Genomic DNA, 19,667 nt, shown 5'->3' with positions numbered 1-19,667 from the left:
AAATGCCACTTTTTCTGTTCAATACAGGATATGGACAGAGGAACCCAATTGGACATCTTTCTGCTTCTGTAGTCGGGGGCTCTGATGTATGCCTTCCGTCTGGTGCTGCTAATCTCCAGGTTCCTGATGATCAAGCAGGACAGGGCGAGAGTGATCCTCATAGCACTGGTTCAGCACACTGCTGGACCTCTCGGTGGCTGCTCCGTTACAGCTAGCACTTTGAGACTTGCTGTCCCAAAACCACGGCAGTCTTCTGCATCTGAACCTGCAGGTGCTGCACCTGACGGCTTGGCTGCTGCATGGTTGAATGAGCAAGAGCAGCAGTGCTCGGCCGATCTCCAACAGGTTCTGTTGGGCAGTAGAAAGCCCTCCACCAGAGTGATCTACCTGACCAAACGGAAGCGGTTAGTCTGCTGACCTCGGATAAAGACATTGCAGCGAGGTTTGCTCGGGTTGAATTAATCCTGGACTACCTTCTGCATCTCAAACTCCAAGGCCGGTCCCTTTCATCTATCAAGGTCCACTTGGCGACTATCTCGGCCTTCCATCTGCCGCTCGCGAGTAGGTCAGTTTTTGCCCAAGACATGATGGCCAGGTTCCTCAAGGGCCTCGAGTACCTCTCCTGCACGTCAAGGACCCCATTCCTCTGTGGGACCTGAATCTGGTGCTGTTGCAGCTCACGGGATCGCCCTTTGAGCCTCTGGCTTCCTGCTCTCTCCTCCTGTCTTGGAAGGTTGCATTCCTGGTTGCAATAACATCTGCCTGCCGGGTCTCAGAGGTTAGGGCACTCACCTCAGAACCACCCTATTCGGTCTTTTACAAAGACAAGGTTCAGCTGAGACCACACCTGACTTTCCTGCTTAAAGTGGTCTCTCAGTTTCAGACAAACCAGGACATTTTCTTACCTGTCTTTTTTCCAAAGTCACATAAGTCGGAGGAGGGAGTGCAAGCTGCATTCCGGAGACGTCAGGAGGGCGCTAGCCTTCTACTTTGAAAGGACTAAGCCATTCTGCAAGTTGACGCAATTGTTTGTCACAGTGGCAGACAGGATGCGAGGTCTGCACAAATAATTTTGTCGTGGATCACTGTCTGCATTTGCTACTGCTATGATCAGGTGAAGGTGCAATCCCCGGCAATTGTAACTGTCCACTCGACCAGGGCACAGGCCCCTTTGTCAGCTTTTCTGGCCCAAGTGCCTATCCATGACATCTGCAGAGTGGCCACCTGGTTGTCGGTCCATAAGTTCATGTCCCATTACGCGTTTACTCAGCAGGTCCAATGCTGGCTTCAGTAGGGCACTACTACAAGCCTTCAGATTGTGACCTCCAAGCCCGCCTCCAAGGACACTGCTCATGTTGATTCCATTCTAGGTGACTCTCACAAGCAAGCATTCAAAGAAGAAAAAATGGTTACCTATCTATCCTAATGTTGTTCTTCGAGATGTGTTGCTCATGTCCATTCCATTACCTGCCCTCCTATCCCTCTGTCGGAGTTGCTGGCATGAAGGAACTGAGGGCGTAGGGTCGGTGGTGTCTAATATACTGACACATGAACATGGCACTCAAGGGGGCGCCACAGCCGACCCTACGGATATCACTAAGGCAGAAATCTCTGACAACTGTGCACTTGGGCGCGCACACACACCTAGAATGGAATTGACATGCGCAACACCTCTTGAAGAACAGCAGTTGTGAAAAGGTAGGTAACCGTTTTTTCCCCACATTGGAGGCACACTGCTGTAATGGAGCTGTGTACCTTTGTATAACGAATAGGAAAATGTATCTTTGTTTACTTGAAAGGAAATGTTCTTTGATTAATAAGGTCCATATATCTGGCCCACTCTGAAGACAAATAATTTCCATCTCTGTTCTAGATGATCTGACATCCAAAGATTTGGGTTTATTTCATTAGGGGAAATTATCCCCATAGCCTGCAGTAACAGAAATCATTGTGCTTTTTCTTCCAAGTATAATTAATGTAATATGTAATTTTAGGAAAATAGAATGGAAGTTGGAATTCCCAACTGGAGGGAATTTCATTGGGTGGGGCATTCCCTTGCTGTCAGTGACCGATAGACCTTGTTCCACCATCAATCTGAAAGCAGGCTGAAATACTGTACCCATTGTAATGGATCTGTGGACCTTACTACTCAAAGAAAGGAAATTTTCACATAACCTGATAAATTTTCCTATTCTTTATGTATCAGTCATACAGAATACTTTAAATACACCTCTACCTCGATATAACGCTGTCCTCGGGAGCCAAAAAATCTTACCACGTTATAGGCGAAACCACGTTATATCGAACTTGCTTTGATCCACTGTAGTGCGCAGCCCCTCCCCCCCTCCCCCGGAGCACTGCTTTACTGCGTTATATCCGAATTTGTGTTATATCAGGTCGCGTTATATTGGGGTAGCGGTGCAGTTGGAGACTACCTAGCATTTATAGATGTTAAGGTTTGTTGAAATATTTAAAATTTCATAACATCATAGGAGTTTAACAAATGGAGCCATCTAGCCTGCCAATATCAAATTCTTCCCCATTGCATCTTTTTTTCATGTGGTGTTATGTTAGGATTCAGATGTCCCAAGCAATGGGGGGTTTCCACCACTTTCCTTGGGAGATTATTATGCTGTCCATTAGGTTTTATTGTAAAGGGAGGTTTTCCTAATATTATGCTTGCTTATTTCTTTAATTTTACATCATCAATCCCTAGTCATACACTCACATTTATACTTTCTTATAGCTTGTTTCATTATCCCCTAAAAATTCAGGGATTTTTTTTCTCCTTTTCTTAATGTTCCATATTTTACTGAGGTAAAAAGTTGAACTTATAGGGGTTAATTCAGGGGTGAGCAAACTTTTTGGCCCGAGGGCCACATCTGGGTATGGAAATTGTATGGCGGGCCACGAATGCTCACAAAATTTGCGGTTGGGGCGTGGGAGGGGGTGAGGGCTCCAGCTGGGGGTATGGGCTCTGGGGTGGGGCTGGGGATGAGGGGTTGGGGGTGCAGGAGGGTGCACTGGGCTGGGGCCAAGGGGTTTGGAGGACAGGAAGGGGGTAGGGGGTTGGGGTGTAAGAGGGGTCAGGTGTGCAGGCTCCGGGTGGCACTTATCTCAAGCAGCTCCCAGAAGCAGCGGCATGTCCCCCCTCCGGCTCCTACGTGGAGGCGCAGCCAGGCAGCTCTGCATGCTGCCCTGTCCTCAGGCACCACCTCTGCAGCTCCCATTGGTCATGGTTCCCAGCCAAAAGGCGCTGCGGGGGCTGCGCTTGGGGTGGGGGCAGCGTGCGAAGCCCCCTGGCTGCACCTACCCATAGGAGCTGGAGGGGGGACATGCCGCTGCTTCCGGGAGCTGTGTGGAGCCACAGCACGTGTGGAGTGGGGCAAGCCCCCAGCTGGATCACTGGAGCAGGGCAAGCCCCTGACCCCGCTCCCTGGCAGCAGCTTGAGGATGTGGCCCCCGGGCCGTGGTTTGCCCACCCCTAGCCTAATTTGTTCTTGTTTTGCAGATGATACTAAACTACTCAAGATAGTTAAGTCCAAAGCAGACTGCGAAGCGCTACAAAGGGATCTCTCAAAACTGGGTGACTGGGCAACAAAATGGCAGTTGAAATTCAATGTTGATAAGTGCAAAGTAATGCACATTGGAAAACATAATCCCAACGATACACATAAAATGATGGGGTCTAAATTTGCTGTTACCACTAGAGAGAGATCTTGGAGTCATTGTGGATAGTTCTCTGACAACATCAGAGGCAATGGCAGTCAAAAAGGCTAACAATGTTGGGAATCATTAAGAAAGGGATAGATAATAAGACAGAAAATACCATGGATTTATATAAAGGCAATATCCTATGCCCACATCTTGAATACTCTGTGCAGATGTGGTTGCCCCATATCAAAAAAGATATATTGGAATTGGAAAAGGTTCAGAAAAGGGCAACCAGAATGATTAGGGGTATAGAACAGCTTCTGTATGAAGAGAGATTAGTAAGATTGGGACTTTTCAGCTTGGAAAAGAGACTACTACGGCGGGATAGCATAGAGGTCTATAAAATCATGGCTGGTGTGGAGAAAGTAAATAAGGAAGTGTTATTTACTCCTTCTCATAACACAAGAACTTGGGGTCACCAAATGAAATTAATAGGCAGCAGGTTTAAAACAAACAAAAGAAGTATTTCTTCACACAACGCACAGTCAGCCTGTGGAACTCTTTGTCAGCGGATGTTGTGAAGGCCAAGACTATAACTGGGTTCAAAAAACTAGATAAGTTCATGGAGGATAGGTCCATCAATGGCTTTTAGCCAGGATGGGAGGGCTGGTGTCCAGAAGCTGGGAATGGGCGACAGGGGATGGATCACTTGATGATTACCTGTTCTGTTCATTCCCTCTGGGACACCTGGTATTGGTCACTGTCGGAAGACAGGATACTGGGCTAGATGGACCTTTGGTCTAACCCAGTATGGCTGTTTTTTATGTTCTTATGTTTGTTTTTCTGTTTTTTGTTAGCTAGATTAGGACTGTAAGGGAAGAATAAAGAAATCCTTCCTCCCAGAGTAGATTCAAATGAATGGCAAGGGTTAAATGTATTTTCATATTCAGACAGACATTACCCATATAAATGTGCTAACACTATTTTCTGTTAGGGGCACACCAGCCATGTTGAAGTACATAGGTTTCATATTACTCTTTAAGAAATCTTTACTTGGGCAGTCAGAAAATCTGAAGAAATTTTGGAATGGTAATTCTGCTGAAATATGTGACACACACACTCTTTAAGCACAAATTTTCATTTCAAAGCAGCAACAGATAGCATTCAAGACTGGTTTGATAAATAACATCACCGATTCACATCATTTTACAGCCAAGACTCATTGCAATTTAGCCTGAATTTATTTTTAATCTAAGATTAACAGTTAAAAGAAAGGAAATTTAAATGTGGAGGCTGAAGCTCAGTCATAAACTTTTTCCATTGTCTACGTGTAGTAAAATTTATATGTAACTCTGTAACTGCAATATCCAGTTGGAAGGTGATTAATTAAGGACAGAGTTTAATTCTTTAATTAGGACTTCAAGAAAAATTACCTGACGCCTCCTACCTTCAGGACCAAGTTTTGTGCCACCAGCCCTCTTCTGTGTGAAAGAATAGAACAGCTGGGCACTGCTGTCATCTTTTATATATAAAATGTTTTAAATCTGATTTAAACTTTAGACATCTTACTTTTGTTATACCTCCTTTTCCTTCCTGGCTTCCCTTCACTTTTTTTTCTTTTTCTTTCCATTGTAGATAATATTTATCTCGTCTTGTGTAGTTTTCAGTAACTGTATTTTCTTCTTCTCAACAACTTATCTCCCCTCCCCATCCCACCCCCATATCATGTTTTCTGCCTCCTCACCCATCTTATCTTAGAATCATAGAATTGTAGGTCTGGAAGGAGCCTTTCAGTCATTATGTCTAGCCCTCTGCACTGAAGCAGGACCAAGTAAACCTAGACCCATCCCTAACAGGTGTTTGTCTAACTTGTTCTTAAGAACCTCCAATGATTGGGATTCCACAACCTCTTTTGGAAACCTATTCCAGAGCTTTACTATTGTTAGAAAGCTTTTCCTAATATCTAACATAGATCACCCTTGCTGCAGATTAAGCCCACTACTACTTGTCCTACCTTCAGTGGACATGGAGGATAACATCCTCTTTATAACAGCCCTTAACATATTTGAAGACTATCAGATTCCCCCTCAGTTTTCTTTTCCTAAGTTTTAAACCTTTCCTAGTAGGTCAGATTTTCTAAAAATGTTATTATTTTTGTTGCTTTTCTCTGGACTCCCTCCAATTTGTCCACATCTTTCTTAAAGTGTGGCACCTAGAATTGGACACAGTACTCCAGCTCAAACCTCACCGTGCCGAGTAGAGTGGGACCATTACCTCCTGTGCCTTACGTATGACACTCCTGTTAATACACCCCAGAATGATATTAACCTTTTATGCAAGTGCATCACATTGACTCTCATTCAAAAAGAATTATATCAGTTCGTGGAGGATAGACACATCAGTGGATATTAACCAAGATGGTCAGGGATGCAACCCTATGCCCTGGGCATCCCTACACCTCTGACTGCCAGAAGCTGGGACTGGATGATGGGATGGATCACTTGATAATTGCCTTGTTCTGTTAATTCACTCTGAAGTGTCTGGCACTTGCCACTGTCAGAAGACAAGATACTGGGCTAGATGCCCTGTTCTGTTCATTCTCTCTGAAGTACTGTCCACTGTCCGAGACAAGATACTGGACCGTTGGTCTGATCCAGTATGGCCATTCTTATGTGCCAGGGTGTCGTTCCCTGGACCCTGCTCAGAGGCTTCTTCATCTTTCATATCAGCCTCGATCTAGTAAGCATCTGATAAATCTGAAAACCCCTGGTTTCTGTGAGCTTGATGGGGGGGGGGGGATATCTGTTACTCTTTTTCCTCTAGGCTCATGGCTGCTGAGATATGGAGTGTATATCTCTCTGTCTCAGCTATATAGCTGCTGCAATGGGGGATGTTTTTGTTGCTCTATCCCTTCTCTAGCATCAGTTTGTAGTTCCTCATTGCATAACTCCAATGCCTGGCTCCTCTGCTACTGTTCCTGGTTTCCAAGCTGCTGCAGAATGTAATTAACAGGATTCTTTTCAGTTTCACTGATGCCCACAGGATTCTGAAGACCATTGAAAGCTGACAAGGCTCTTGTTTGTTTTCACTCTGCCGCAGTTTAGAAAACCTCTTACCATCTGCAGAGTCACTGGAGCTGACTGCTAGCAGACAGACGCCACTGCATCAATTTGTACTCAGTTTATATTGAAAGGTTTTACATAACATAGAAACGTAGCTTTTAGTGTTTAATATGAAACAGAAGTTCAGATTCTGCAGAAGTTGATGGCACTTGCCTGGGAAAATTATCTATGGGCAATGAACTGTAACTTTGAATTTTCTTCAGTTTGCTGATTTATGAAATTTATTTTTTGTTAACTGCAATGTGGTTTATAACTTCTGTAGAGCAAGTTCTGACATTTTTGGTATGGCTGAAAAATATCTTTTAAAATCATGGGAAAAAGCAATCCTTTCTAAAACTGTCAGATCACTAGTCAGAAGCAAATCTCCTCTGCCTAGAACAATCTAGAAGTGACGTAGATGGGTAATAGAGTAAGTGCGCAGATCAGCAGTAATGTGCCATCTGTTGTGGGAAGGGTAACAACTGACTTAAAATAGTAGACATGCATTGTAGAAATCACTAAGAATAATTATGCCATTTAAAAATGTGAATATAAATGTGATTTGATGTAAAAACACTGTCCAAACAAAACAGAGAGATTAAAACTGAGCATAAATAAGCTTTGATAGTAGTGAAGAACAATGAACTGTTGTGATCAATAGCTCTGTCTTGAAGTGCTTGTAATGATTTTTTTCTTTTTAATCCTTTAATGCCAGATAGCTAAGGAATACCTTTCATTAAAGATAAATGTGTGTTCACACTTCTCACGAGCAAGACAGCCTTTCAGCTGTTTAAGGATTAAACATGTATTAATTTTATCTCAGCAGTAGAATCTTCTTGGGTGAAAAAATAACAGACAACACAACTTCTGTTAAAAATGTGCTTTCAAAATTAATCATGAACAACCTACATTAGTTTGAATTACAGAGCAATCAATCAACCTTGTACCGATGAGTTTACAAATTCTGATTAACGCAGCTTAGTTTGAGTAAACAGCATCAGCAGAGCATCAAGACATAGAAGTAGCAAGGATTTCCCCACCAAGGTCTGGGAGCTGCAGCAGTGGAGCAGGAAGAAGCCCAGGGATGGGGGTGTCTCTCTCCCCCCCCCCCCTTTGCAGCACTTAGATGTCCGTGTTAGGCTGCTTTTTACTGTTTGACCTCTGGATGTTCTTTTCCATCTACTTATTGATTGTATCATCCAACCCCCTCCCTCTTTTCCCCACAGTCCACACACTATGCACCACTCCATCCTTTCCTTTCTCTCCCTCCCTTTCAGTGTCCTCTTTCTCTCCCTTTATTTTTTCCTCACCTCTGTCTGGATATAAACTGGCCGTGGGGAAGTTTAGGCTTGAAATTAGACGAAGGTTTCTGACCGTCAGAGGGGTGAAATATTGGAACAGCCTTCCGAGGGAAACGGTGGGGGCAAAGGACCTGTCTGGTTTTAAGATTAAGCTAGATAAGTTTATGGAGGGAATGGTTTAATGGGATAACATGATTTTAGTCGAATAAATAGTGTGCCATCGCTGGTAAATAGTATCAATGGCCAATGAGGGTCTGGCTGGAGAATCTTGCCTACATGCTCGGGGTTCTACTGATCGCCATATTTGGGGTCGGGAAGGAATTTTCCTCCAGGGTAGATTGGCAGAGGCCCTGGAAGTTTTTCGCCTTCCTCCGCAGCATGGGGCGGGGGTCGCTAGCTGGAGGATTCTCTGCTACTTGAAGTCTCTAAACCACAGGATTTGGGGACTTCAACAGCAGAGTCAAGGGAAAGGGTTGGGACGGCTTTGTGGCCTGCATCATGCGGGAGGTCAGACTAGATGATCATAATGGTCCCTTCTGACCTTAAAGTCTATGAGTCTGAGTCTGAATAAATTAATGAATATTAAAAAAAAAAAAAAATGGAGCTAACAAATTCTGTTAAATCTTGATGTGACCAAAATCAAACTGCTTTTCTACCCTCACCATCAACCACCTTCCTCCCCAGCACTCAAATTCATATCCTGGGAGTTGTCTTTGACTCCTCCCCCTTCCTTGCCCCACATACCCAGGCAGCGTCTTAAGTCCTGCCACTTCTCTACATCATTTCTACAGTCTGTCCTTTTATTTCTAACGCTGAAAATTCTTGTGCCAGGTCCTCCTCTCATCATCTGCTTTAATTACTCCTCTTAAGGCCTTCTGGACATCCATATTTTCCATCTCCAGTCCATAGAAAATTATGCAGTAGCATCTTTGCCTGTCATTCAGAACATCTCCGCCCCCTCTTTGAATCCACTAGCTCCTGCTTCAACTTTGCATCAAGCTCAGATTTTTTGTAACCACCTTCATAGGCCAGCTTATGGGGTTTAAACTGTGCATTTACCAGTCCTACAAAGAACTGAGTACATTGTCCTTATAAAATTGTAACCCACTCCACTTGAGCTGTAGCAACATCTTTGGGTAAGGAGAACAACCAGGAGGTGTCTGCATATTTTTACAAAGCATTATAGCCAGTTTATGACTTGTACTCAGCCTTCAGGGGGGAGGGATAGCTCAGTGGTTTGAGCATTGGCCTGCTAAACCCAGGGTTGTGAGTTCAATCCTTGAGGGGGCCACTTAGGGATCTGGGGCAAAATCAGTACTTGGTCCTGCTAATGAAGGCAGGGGGCTGGACTCGATGACCTTTCAAGGTCCCTTCCAGTTCTAGGAGATAGGATATCTCCATTATTATTATTATTATTATTATTTTTTTTTTTTTCAGGCAGCGAGTCCTCAAGGAGGTAGTGTATTTATCCTCCTTTCTCCAACCAATTATTTACTGTGGCATTAAGTACTGAGTTTAGTTTATTGTTGAAGGTCTAGAAAGTATTTATTTTGGCTTCATTGGATGTGTTTTCGAGTCTTCCCCTCCATATATATTTATCCACTGAAGAATTGCTACTCATACTTCATTTGTTTGTGCTTGTGGCAATGAGGGCATGGAATAGAAAATTTATTACCAGGAAATTCTTTTTTTATGCCCTAGTTAGGTGGTTACAGGCACCTGCCCTTCAGAAGTGAAAAGTTAGAATTGCTATAGTATTAGTAACAAATCAAATTCAGAGTTACATGTTACAGCCCTGGAAGTTATCAGACTGGTGAGGTAGGCAGAATGGAATGGAAGATAGGCAAAACACGTTAGTCTGCACTGGTGTGTTAGGGCAACAACAAGATTTAGTAGTTAAGGTTTGTTCTTGATAGTTATCTTTAAGTGAAGATGTTTCAGTCTTGGCATATAGGAAGGAGCTAAAAGGAATACAAGATGCTTTGTCTTCCCTTATAAGAATCTAGAAGCCTAATTGCTGACTCTTAACTGAAACTGAAGTTTAAAATGGGCACAACCTGTACAGAAAGCGAGGGAAAGAACTGCATTGATCAATGTCATTGTCGTGATTAAAGACCTGTGTAGAGAATGGGCACAATTTCTGTGTGATTTTAATTTACTTTCCTACCATTAAAGCTGTTGGATTTGGCAGTTAGTATTTTGGGAAATGCTGTCCAAAGAAGTGGCATTAAAGGGCAGGGGTGAACTAACTTATTGCATAAGTTGGCAGAGTCCTTGCATGTAAACAGCAAGGCCAAGAAAACATCAAGCCATCTCTTTGAAATGAAGAGCAAGTTAGATGGAGAGTCTGAAATTTTTTACCTGCTTGGTGGTAACTGTGAACTTCTCGCTGTTGATAAATCAACCAGAACTGCTTTAAATTATATCAGCCTCATACGATGTTTACCAGGGAAATGGAATTTTCTAGTTTTCTGGGTATATGGTGTTTTGTTTTTCATTGAAGATGACTTAGCTCTCGTTTTCTATAATGAAATAGGAAACTGATTGCAAAATGTTAATACACATGTTTGAGGGCTTTACACAATGTAAACAGATGAACACTTCCACCTCCAGTGCTATAGGTGGGGGCAAGCATAAAGAGTTGTAGCCACTCTCCAAGATTCTCCTCCTTGTTCTAGGTTTTCTACATTGAGTGAAATCTGTCCTTTTGATGGTGGATTGCCAGGCTGCAATATCCTTGCTCTAGCATGTTACTTTCCTATGTCGTGGACTACCAACAAAATGTGCAAAAGCAATCTGAAGCAATGCTAGCACGTAGAATTAAATCTTCCACTAGACCCACAAAAATTATTGAATAGAATGCTCAGTGAAAGATCACCTTTCCCAAATGGGTTGTCTTTTCAGATCAGTGTCCTGTGCACACTCCAAACACTCTTGTACAGTTGCTGCATTTCCTTATTTAACGATATTAATATTAATATTAATATTAATATTATTTGAAAATTAGTTGGGTCTCTAATATATATTTTTATTTCTTAATTGCCCCAGTATCAACCTGGGCATGGAGCTCCATAGAGGCTCCTGGGGAAGAGGAGCACCTAAGTAATTGTCTCTTGGGACTACTTCAGGCATCAGTGTTTTTCAGAGGGAGTCATATACGATTCTTAGACGCAAGCAAGCTTGTTGATATGATGGACTTGTAGAATGGGAGGCATTTAAAGCAGATCCCTGAATAAAAGGGCAAGATGGAAACAAGGAGGAATGAGAAGTCTCTGGTAGAAATAGAGGATGTTTTGTTGGAAGGGTGCAGGCTATGGAGAAAAAAACCAATGGAGGGGAAGAGAGGAGATGTAAGCCAGTAGATTAATTTGGGAGAAGACTGTATTTGAAATTTTTTGGCTACCAAGGACCTGAAATTCTTGGAAAAACACCCATTAATTTCAGTGGGCTTTGGATCATCCCCAAATATCTTATTTAATAGATATCTGAAAAAACTTTGGAGATGAAACTTGTCCTCCCTCCCCTTCAAACCTTTTATCTCCCTTGTTTGAAAGTTGTGTGCATGATGTCTTGCTTCCTGTCTAATACACAAATGGGATGAAGCATAATTGCCCTGAGCAGCTATGGGTTGATGAGTGCACATAACTCCTATTTGTGCAGAGGTGAGGTTGACCGAGTTCTGTGGTTCTCTATTTGTGTGCAACTTTCTGCTTGGGATGAGTTACACTGAACTGTAGTTAGATTTCTGGGAGTGTCTTTACAGGAACCAAGTCAGAATATTCTTGCTGACTTGAAGGTTTTTCAGATACTATGCACGTCCCTTAACATATTGTTAGTGGTGCTTATGTAGGAAGGGCCTGATTAGTAGGTGCCACAAAGTAAAGAATTACAGATATGTTATTTTTGTGACAATTATTATGTTGTCACTGTTCTGTTGCCGTAACTGAAAAACTGTGGATAAGCCACATGGCAAATTTTATACTCACCTCATCAAATATGCTTACAAGTTTGTAACATTTCTGTGAAATTAATGGATGCATGTTTCCTGTAAGAACATGTAGTGGAAACATCTCTCTGGTGTATTGAACTAAAGTGTTGTGTTGTGTGTTTTGTTTTTGGACCCATTGATTGTTAGTGAACCCAATACTTTTCATCATGACTTCTCCCATCTTTTCCACCAAGTCAGCCTCACATTCCCTTCTTGGCATGGTTTCCGATAGCTAGAGCTTTGAGAGAGGGCTGGACCTTGCTTTCCATGTCTGTCTTAGCAGCTGTACCACTTCCTATCATGACTCATCTAAAGTGCCTTCACCTTAGAAGACATGTACATTTGTTTTCATGAATCAACATAGTCTGGCAGCTTAACCTTAAATGAAGCCTCTTTTCTGTATATGTTCAGAGGAAGGAAGTTCTGCCCTATCAGTGACAACCATGAATAAGCTTTGAGATAAGCTCCATAAGCTCCTTTCCTTGTGGTTTTGGTGTGTTGTTAAGGGAACCACATACTTCATCAGTTTTGGGCAAATTGCCACAAAATGTATAATTTGTTTGCAATTGAAGTGGTGTTTGGAAAAGGGTATAGTACACTTTGGATGCTATCTCATCCAAACGAAGAAGGATGGATCTACGTTTTTGATGTTTACTAATGTGGTTGCCTCAGTTCTGCCCAAATTGAGAACTTAGACCCTGATTTTTTTTTTTTTTTTTTTTTCAAGAGGTGCTGAGCACCAAAATTCTCTGGTTGACTTCAGTGGGATGCTGGGCCCCCTCTGAAAATCAGTCTCACTGTCTCAAATTGAGTTCCCAAAAAGAGTGGACACATTTGAAAATGTAGGGGATAATCTCAATGGAGCTACATGATCTAAGAAATTGTTCTATGTTGAAAATAACTTACTGTATTATATGCCTTCTTAGTCTTTCTGTGTTTTATTAAAGACATTCTTCTGCAACAAAATGCCAAGTAATTTGAATTCCTAAGCAAAGTTTTTCTTAAGTTTGGTCCTTTGTTAAAAAGTGGATTAATTACAAAATTGTTTAAAGAGTTTTCTCTCTCTCTTTTCTTAGGGAAACGTCAAATTCATCACTTGGGAAACCAGTTGCAACTCAACCAGCATTGTCTTGATACTGCCTTTAACTTTTTCAAGATGGCGGTGAGCAAGCACTTAACCCGTGGGAGAAAGATGACCCATGTAATTGCTGCATGTCTCTACTTGGTGTGTAGAACAGAAGGAACGCCTCGTATCCTTTCGCTTTTGAGCAAAACAAAGGTCGTTATTTTTTTGGATCGGTAGGTAAAACACATCAGATGTTCGAAAACTTGAAAAATCACTGTTCCTGTGGTGATAATAAAATTCCACTTTCAGAAAGTTAAACGTCCTGTTAGACTTAGGTTAGTTAAAAAACCCTAAACTTTGGGTCCCAATTTGATTCAGTACTATCACTTTAAATCCAGCATTCATTAAAATGTTGCAAGTGTTGTCTCAGCCTTTTCTGACATTTGAAAAAGTGATATTTTACAGTTGTGAAGTGAAACTACCTAATGATGATGCTAACATTTTTCTTGATGGTAGTGTGGTATCTTAAAAAGTACAAAATATTGTTAATAGTATGGCTGCGATAAACAAGCAAGCATGTTGTAGTGCTGAGTGCTGTAATTGTCTGTGTAACAAATTGTTGATGATTGCACTTGAAAACAAAGCAGAAAATAGCTAAGTATAAAACATCCATCTTGAAAGTGTTTCCATTTGTGATATGAAGTTGTATGCAAAATATACTGCAGTAATTGACACTTCACAAATACCTACATTTATCTCTGTTTTTTTCTTTAAATTAAGATAACTTCCTAGGTGTTAGTCCACTATAAAACACTAGGGTGAATAAGCCCCTACAGACAAACTCAAGTCTTTTTACTTCAGCATCACAAGCTACTCTTTCCTCTTGTGGTTACCGTGACATCTGGATCCTCAGAGGTGGTAGTGTGTGCGGCCATATGGCTCAATTATCCATGTTTTTTTTTTTTTTTCAATCTGTTACATAAACATTCATTCAGTAACTAAAGGGATACTAAGAGTTCAACAGTACTGAAAAGCTCTACAGATCAGAACGGTCTGCTTTAAAAGGGTGAGTTCAGATTCTGGTGTATAAAATGTCTGCCTTTTGCCAGGCCATTAGCTTCTTTTGTTTCAAAACTAGCAACTCGCAGTTGAGAAAAAAGTCTGGTACCGGACATAAAATTAACCATTTCTCTCCTCTCCCCTCCCATCCTCCCTCCCCTGTCCATATCTAACCTTTTGGTTTGAAACTTGAATATTTGAAAGTTTGTAATGCAACTTGGAAAAGGCATAAATACATATATTGCCAATTCTGAGATTACGTCCATTTAAGGGTGGTGTAGATTATTCTTGGTCTGTTATATCTGTGGTCCCAGTTTAGATCAGGGGCACACTGTGTCTGGCACTGTATAAATGCATAATAAGAGGCAGCCATGTCCCCAAAAGCTTTACTCTAGGAGGACCAAGAAGCTGATGAAGGGAGCAGGAAAGAGCCATGTACTAACAAAGTAAAGATATACACTCGGGGGCGAAAAACACACAGTCCCACACAGACAGACAAAGTGTGAGGGATGAGGGGTACCATCAAAATGTGCAATATTTATATACCTTTTTAGATTTTCTTTCCCCCCCCCCGGACAGATTGTTGGTTTCAAATTGTATTCTGTCCATTGTCAAATTGCCAATTTTGTATAGTCATCATAGAAGAAGAGATTTATTCAGGATTAATTTGGAGGAGAAAGTTTTAGGGATCAGTTCAGGGAGGGCAGTCTATTGATATGAGCGTCATGGAAGAAGGCACCCAGGCAAGATTTTCAAAAGTGGTGGATGACTGGGTGCCTCAATTTTTGTCTGCCCAACTTCAGACACCTTAAAGAGGTATGTTTTAAAGAAATTGTTTGGCACCCAAAATCATCAGTCATCCTTGACTATCTTGGTTGAAGACCATGGACAAATGGGCAGATGGGGCTGTTGTTGTTAGCGGTGCCTAGAGGGCAGGAGGTGAGAGGATAGAAAGGATATAATAGGAAGTAAAAATGCTGCTAATGGTTCAGAAGGTAAGGCCGAGAAGCTTGAATTTCATATGTAGAAGTGGAGGGATTGTGGGAGGGCTAGATAGAATAGATGGTAGCAAGTTACAATGTTAGACGTGAAGGGGTGGCAAAGTTGCCACCTCAACACTCCCCTTCCTGGCTGGCTGTGGTGCTGCAGCAACCTTTGCCTCAGTTTCCCTTTCTGTCCTTTGGCCTACTCCAGCCATAGGAGTGTCCTGGCTTTCCAGAGAAACCACTTTGCAGAGTCCTGTCCCACAGAGTCATTTACAGAAATGGATACTAACCAAACCTTCATTCCAGATGGGTTCAGTGAGCAACCATCTCATCATAGGCATGCCTCTGCTACTGTATACTGTCTTCCTACCTAAGTAGAGGCTTCTGTGCCTCAATCAATCCCATAGCCCAGGGCCTGGAGTCCCCCTTCCCTTACTCAGGGGTACAGGCAGGCTACAGTGCCTCAGGGCCCCTGGCTCCACTTAGGCTTGCAGCTTACCTGGGCAATAGTCTGTTAGCTCTGTTGTACTATCCTTCTCAGTCTTCTTACATACTGCTTCCCAGAGAAGGGGAACTCTCTACCTCGTCTCCTCCTGGTCTCCTTTCCTCAATTGGGTTCACTCAGCTTTTTATGGAAACAAGCCCTGGGCTTTATTTCTAATTAGGCTTGCCCCATCCTCCAGACTTTGCAGACGGGTTAATTGGCCTCATGTTAACCCTTTCCCAGCATGAGTGAGTGGAACACTCCCCTCACAAGGAAGGTGGTGTCTTAGAAATACTGTATTAGGAGGAAGAAACAAAAGATTTGAACAAAGCCTGGATGTGATGGTCAGGGGAGATGGAGTCTGGACCAAATTATGGGTCTGGGTGGCAGGGCACATGCTGGTGTTGTCAACAGTGACAGGATTGAGTGAGTGGGGTCAGTTTGGGAGGAAAGGAAGAGGCAGTTTTGGACATGTTAGGTTTAACTTGATGGAAGAGAGAGTGTCTCTCTCTTATGGCCTGCTTATTAGCTTACATTTTCTATAATATACCTGTCCTCTATGTACAAATATGTGATCAGCCAGGCTATGGGATGACCTTTTAGGAAAATTCAGGCCAGATCTAATGGTACAATATGAGTAATAGATGACTAGATTCCAGTTCTCCTTGATATGCCACACATTTAATTTTCCTTTATTATTTAGTTAGTTAATAAGAGTAACTTTTAGATTCACGTAGTATGATGCAGTTTTTAAGTAACAATTTAGCAAACAAATCTAGAACACTTGAAATAATCCAAACTAAAACTATTCTGTGTAGCTCCTGGGTGAATTTATCAAAGTGGGTAAGATTTTATCCCAGATCACTTTGATTCATTGTTCCATTTTTCAGTGTTTGAATTTCTTTTTTCACTGGATATGTAAAGCTTCAATACAGTGATTATGGCCCTTTTTAAAATATTTTTTTAACATTATTCCTTCTCCATACTAATATTTGTAAAGGAAAAGTGGCTTGCTAGTTATTAGTTAAACCTGGGAACTGTACTTCAGAAGCATTCAGATGAACTGCTTGCAGGAACTTGTATTATAATATCCCTCTAAAATGTATTTATATTATTGCTGTGAGCTATAAAAACATAACCTAACAAATAGACACAAAGGCAGTAATGGTTTTAAAAGTTCCAAAGCAGCGAATTCTGGAAAAACGGGTTATCCTACCATTAGAGCCAAATCCTGAGGGGCGCTGAGCACAGCCAGCATCCTCTGACTTTAATGGAAGTTGCGGGTGCTTGACAGTCTCAGAATTTAGACCTTAATTTGCTTCTTGGAATGGTAACAGACCTCACTTGTTTCTCTTTAATGTTTTGAAAAGCTTTTCCACCCCTACATATTGGGTTGAATGGAAACAAAGAGCTTTTTAACTGTTGCTAGAGTTCCCGAGAGAGAGCTTTGGAAGAGTCAGACTTGGTTTTCGATTGACTTACTGGTTAGTCTGTGATCTGTACTTGGCCCAGAGGTCATTCAAAAACAAAGAGGCTTGCGTAGTATTTTCCAGGTGGAATATTAATTTGTTTTAACGAAGGGATATTTCATTTCATCAGTAATCCTTTTTGTTGTACGTGAAAGCTTTTGCAAATGATGCAATATTTTGTTTACTATTTCCCAACCTACTATCCATCCTCCTGTTTTTTGAATAACTTTTGTAGGGTGGATGATGCATAAAGTGGGGGGTGTTCTCTTTTTTTGTTTTTAAAATGTCTCTTCCAATTTTTAAAATTAAATTTAGTTTTCTTGAGAAAAACATGTCCTTTGTTACAGACCAATCCCAGTCTATTATAGAATAGTAAATATGGCCCACATTATCTCTTCCTGCAGCTTTTAACCATATGAGGTGACTTAATAGGGAGTCTCTGCAAGAATTCTCTTGTGGAGGTGCCTGTGTTGTCCTGTTGATGTGGCTTGGGGGTGGGATTTTCCCCACTGTGGTAAAGTTGACCCCAAGCCTATCCTTATGGAGGTCCCATATTTCAGTTGTAGCTCTGGCCCCCAATGAGCTTGCTGGTAGTGTAGCTCTATAGGAGAGGGAGGGTTCTGCATCTTCTGTTTCTGTTCACTTTTTCTGTTAAGTTCCATGAGACCAGATGGGACAATGTCTGCCCTGCCCCAGTTCTGGCTGCGTGTAGTGAGAACTCTGACACAGGGCTGAATTACACTGGGAACTTACAGTGGCATGGCTGTATCTCTCGGTGTGAAAAATCCCTACCTATAAGAGATGTAGCTATGCCAACCTAACCCCAGGTGGACAGCACTGAGTCAACGGAAAAATTCTTCTGTTGACCTAGCTACCGCTTCTCAGGGAGGTGGATTACCTATGCCTGTGGGAAAACCCTTCCCGTCAGCGTAGGTAGTATCTATACCAAAGCACTACTGTGGTGCCACCGTTGTGGTATAAGTGTAGACATACTGTGGCAGTTTGGACCCCCCCCTTCTGCAGTGCCACCTGTTATATTGGGGTCCCACTGGGCCCGCCCGTTTCACCAGCCTAGACTCCCTCACGCTGGCCTGCTGCGCGTGTGCACACACACACACACACCCACCCACACACCCAGCTGTAGAATCACACCGTGTCTGCAGTCAGCTTTGTGTGGGAAGATTCAGCTCAGGGAATTGCCCAGCACTCAGGTGCACACACCTTCTGGAGTGTAAACCCCAAATTGTATTGTCTTGTGTTGTATAGAGATTGATACAGCGTAGGCTCATTAAATTTGCTCCCTCCCTCAATGCGGAGGAAGATATGCACAGCTTCCCCCCGCCCCGAGTTATGAATTGCACAAACTGGGTTTCAGAATAAACAAAAAATAAGTTTATTAACTACAAAAGGTAGATTTTAAGTGATTATAGGAAACAGATTAAAGCAGATTACTGAGCAAATAAAACAAACACAAACCAGGCTTAACTCATTAAAGAAGTTGGCAACAAATAGTAGTTTCTCACCCTAAATGTTGTTTTATGTAAGTTGCGGAGTTTCTTGAAGGTAAACTGCACTGCTTGTGGCTTAAATCTCCAGGTATTCCTTTCACAGGCTGACCTTTCTTGCCTGGGCTCAGTTCCTGCCGCGCCCCCCCCCCCCCCCCATCTCCCTCCGCTTAGCTCCTTTGTTTCTTCAGGTGTTTTCAGCAGTCTTTCTTCTTGGGTAGGGAGGCAGTGGAGAAGAGCCAAGATGAACTCACTTCCCAGCCTTAAATAGGATTTGTCTATGGCGGGAATCCTTTGTTTCCCAGTTTGACCCCCACCCCCTTCAGGTGGAAAAATACCAGAAGTCCAAAATGATGTCCAGTACCAGGTGACATGATCACCTGACCCTGTGTTAAAGCAGCATCCCAGGAAACTTCTTAGGAAAGAGGGAGATTATATCTTCAAAGTCCTTTTGTCCTTCCTAATGGCCCAGCTAGGCTGATTGCCTATTGTCTGGTGGGCGTTCCCCAGGTGCAAGCTCTTTTGTAATTGATACATAGTCCATATTCCTAACTTCAGATATAGAAATGATACATGCATACAAATAGGATAATCGCATTCAGTAAATCATAACCTTTCCAATGATATCTCACATGACTCATCTTGCATAAAATACATCTTAGTTATGCCATATTCATATCATAAGCATATTTCTATGAAGAATGTGGGGCATAATGTCACAATACCCATAGTAAGTCATATAGAGAAGGGGCAGAAAGAAGGGGGAAAACACTGAGATAGATGATGAAACCAGATTCTAGTGTCACTGGCAGACGTGCATATTCTGGTGCATCTTAGATTATTTCCAGGGCCTTTTTAATTTCCCTTCTAAAAAGAAAATTACCACAGATGAACCTGAATGAACAGAAGTGTTCAGCACCTGGGAGGTTGTGGCCCTCGAGTCCTCTACTTAAGTGATTTGTCCCTTGAAGTTTTTTCCCCTTGTGGATTATTATGCTACAGCAGGACAATAATTCCTACAGGGTGTGCTGTTTCAGGGGTTGTTCCAGCTTTC

The 19,667-nt window shown here is 42.3% G+C and overlaps 1 protein-coding gene across 1 annotated transcript in view; it reads left to right on the top strand.

Moving 5' to 3' along the window:
- Positions 1 to 19,667, top strand: part of BRF1 (BRF1 RNA polymerase III transcription initiation factor subunit) — a 246,681-nt gene that overhangs the window by 49,398 nt on the left and 177,616 nt on the right. The window contains exon 3 of the mRNA XM_054024955.1: positions 13,121 to 13,294. Coding sequence (XP_053880930.1) covers positions 13,121 to 13,294 — 174 coding nt within the window. The remainder of the gene's footprint in view (positions 1 to 13,120; positions 13,295 to 19,667) is intronic.

This window comes from Malaclemys terrapin, chromosome 4 (genome assembly GCF_027887155.1).
Source record: "Malaclemys terrapin pileata isolate rMalTer1 chromosome 4, rMalTer1.hap1, whole genome shotgun sequence".
In the NCBI taxonomy this organism is placed as follows: domain Eukaryota; kingdom Metazoa; phylum Chordata; order Testudines; family Emydidae; genus Malaclemys; species Malaclemys terrapin.
The sequence above is the reverse complement of the archived record's forward strand: the minus strand, read 5'-3'. Positions and strand labels throughout refer to the sequence as shown.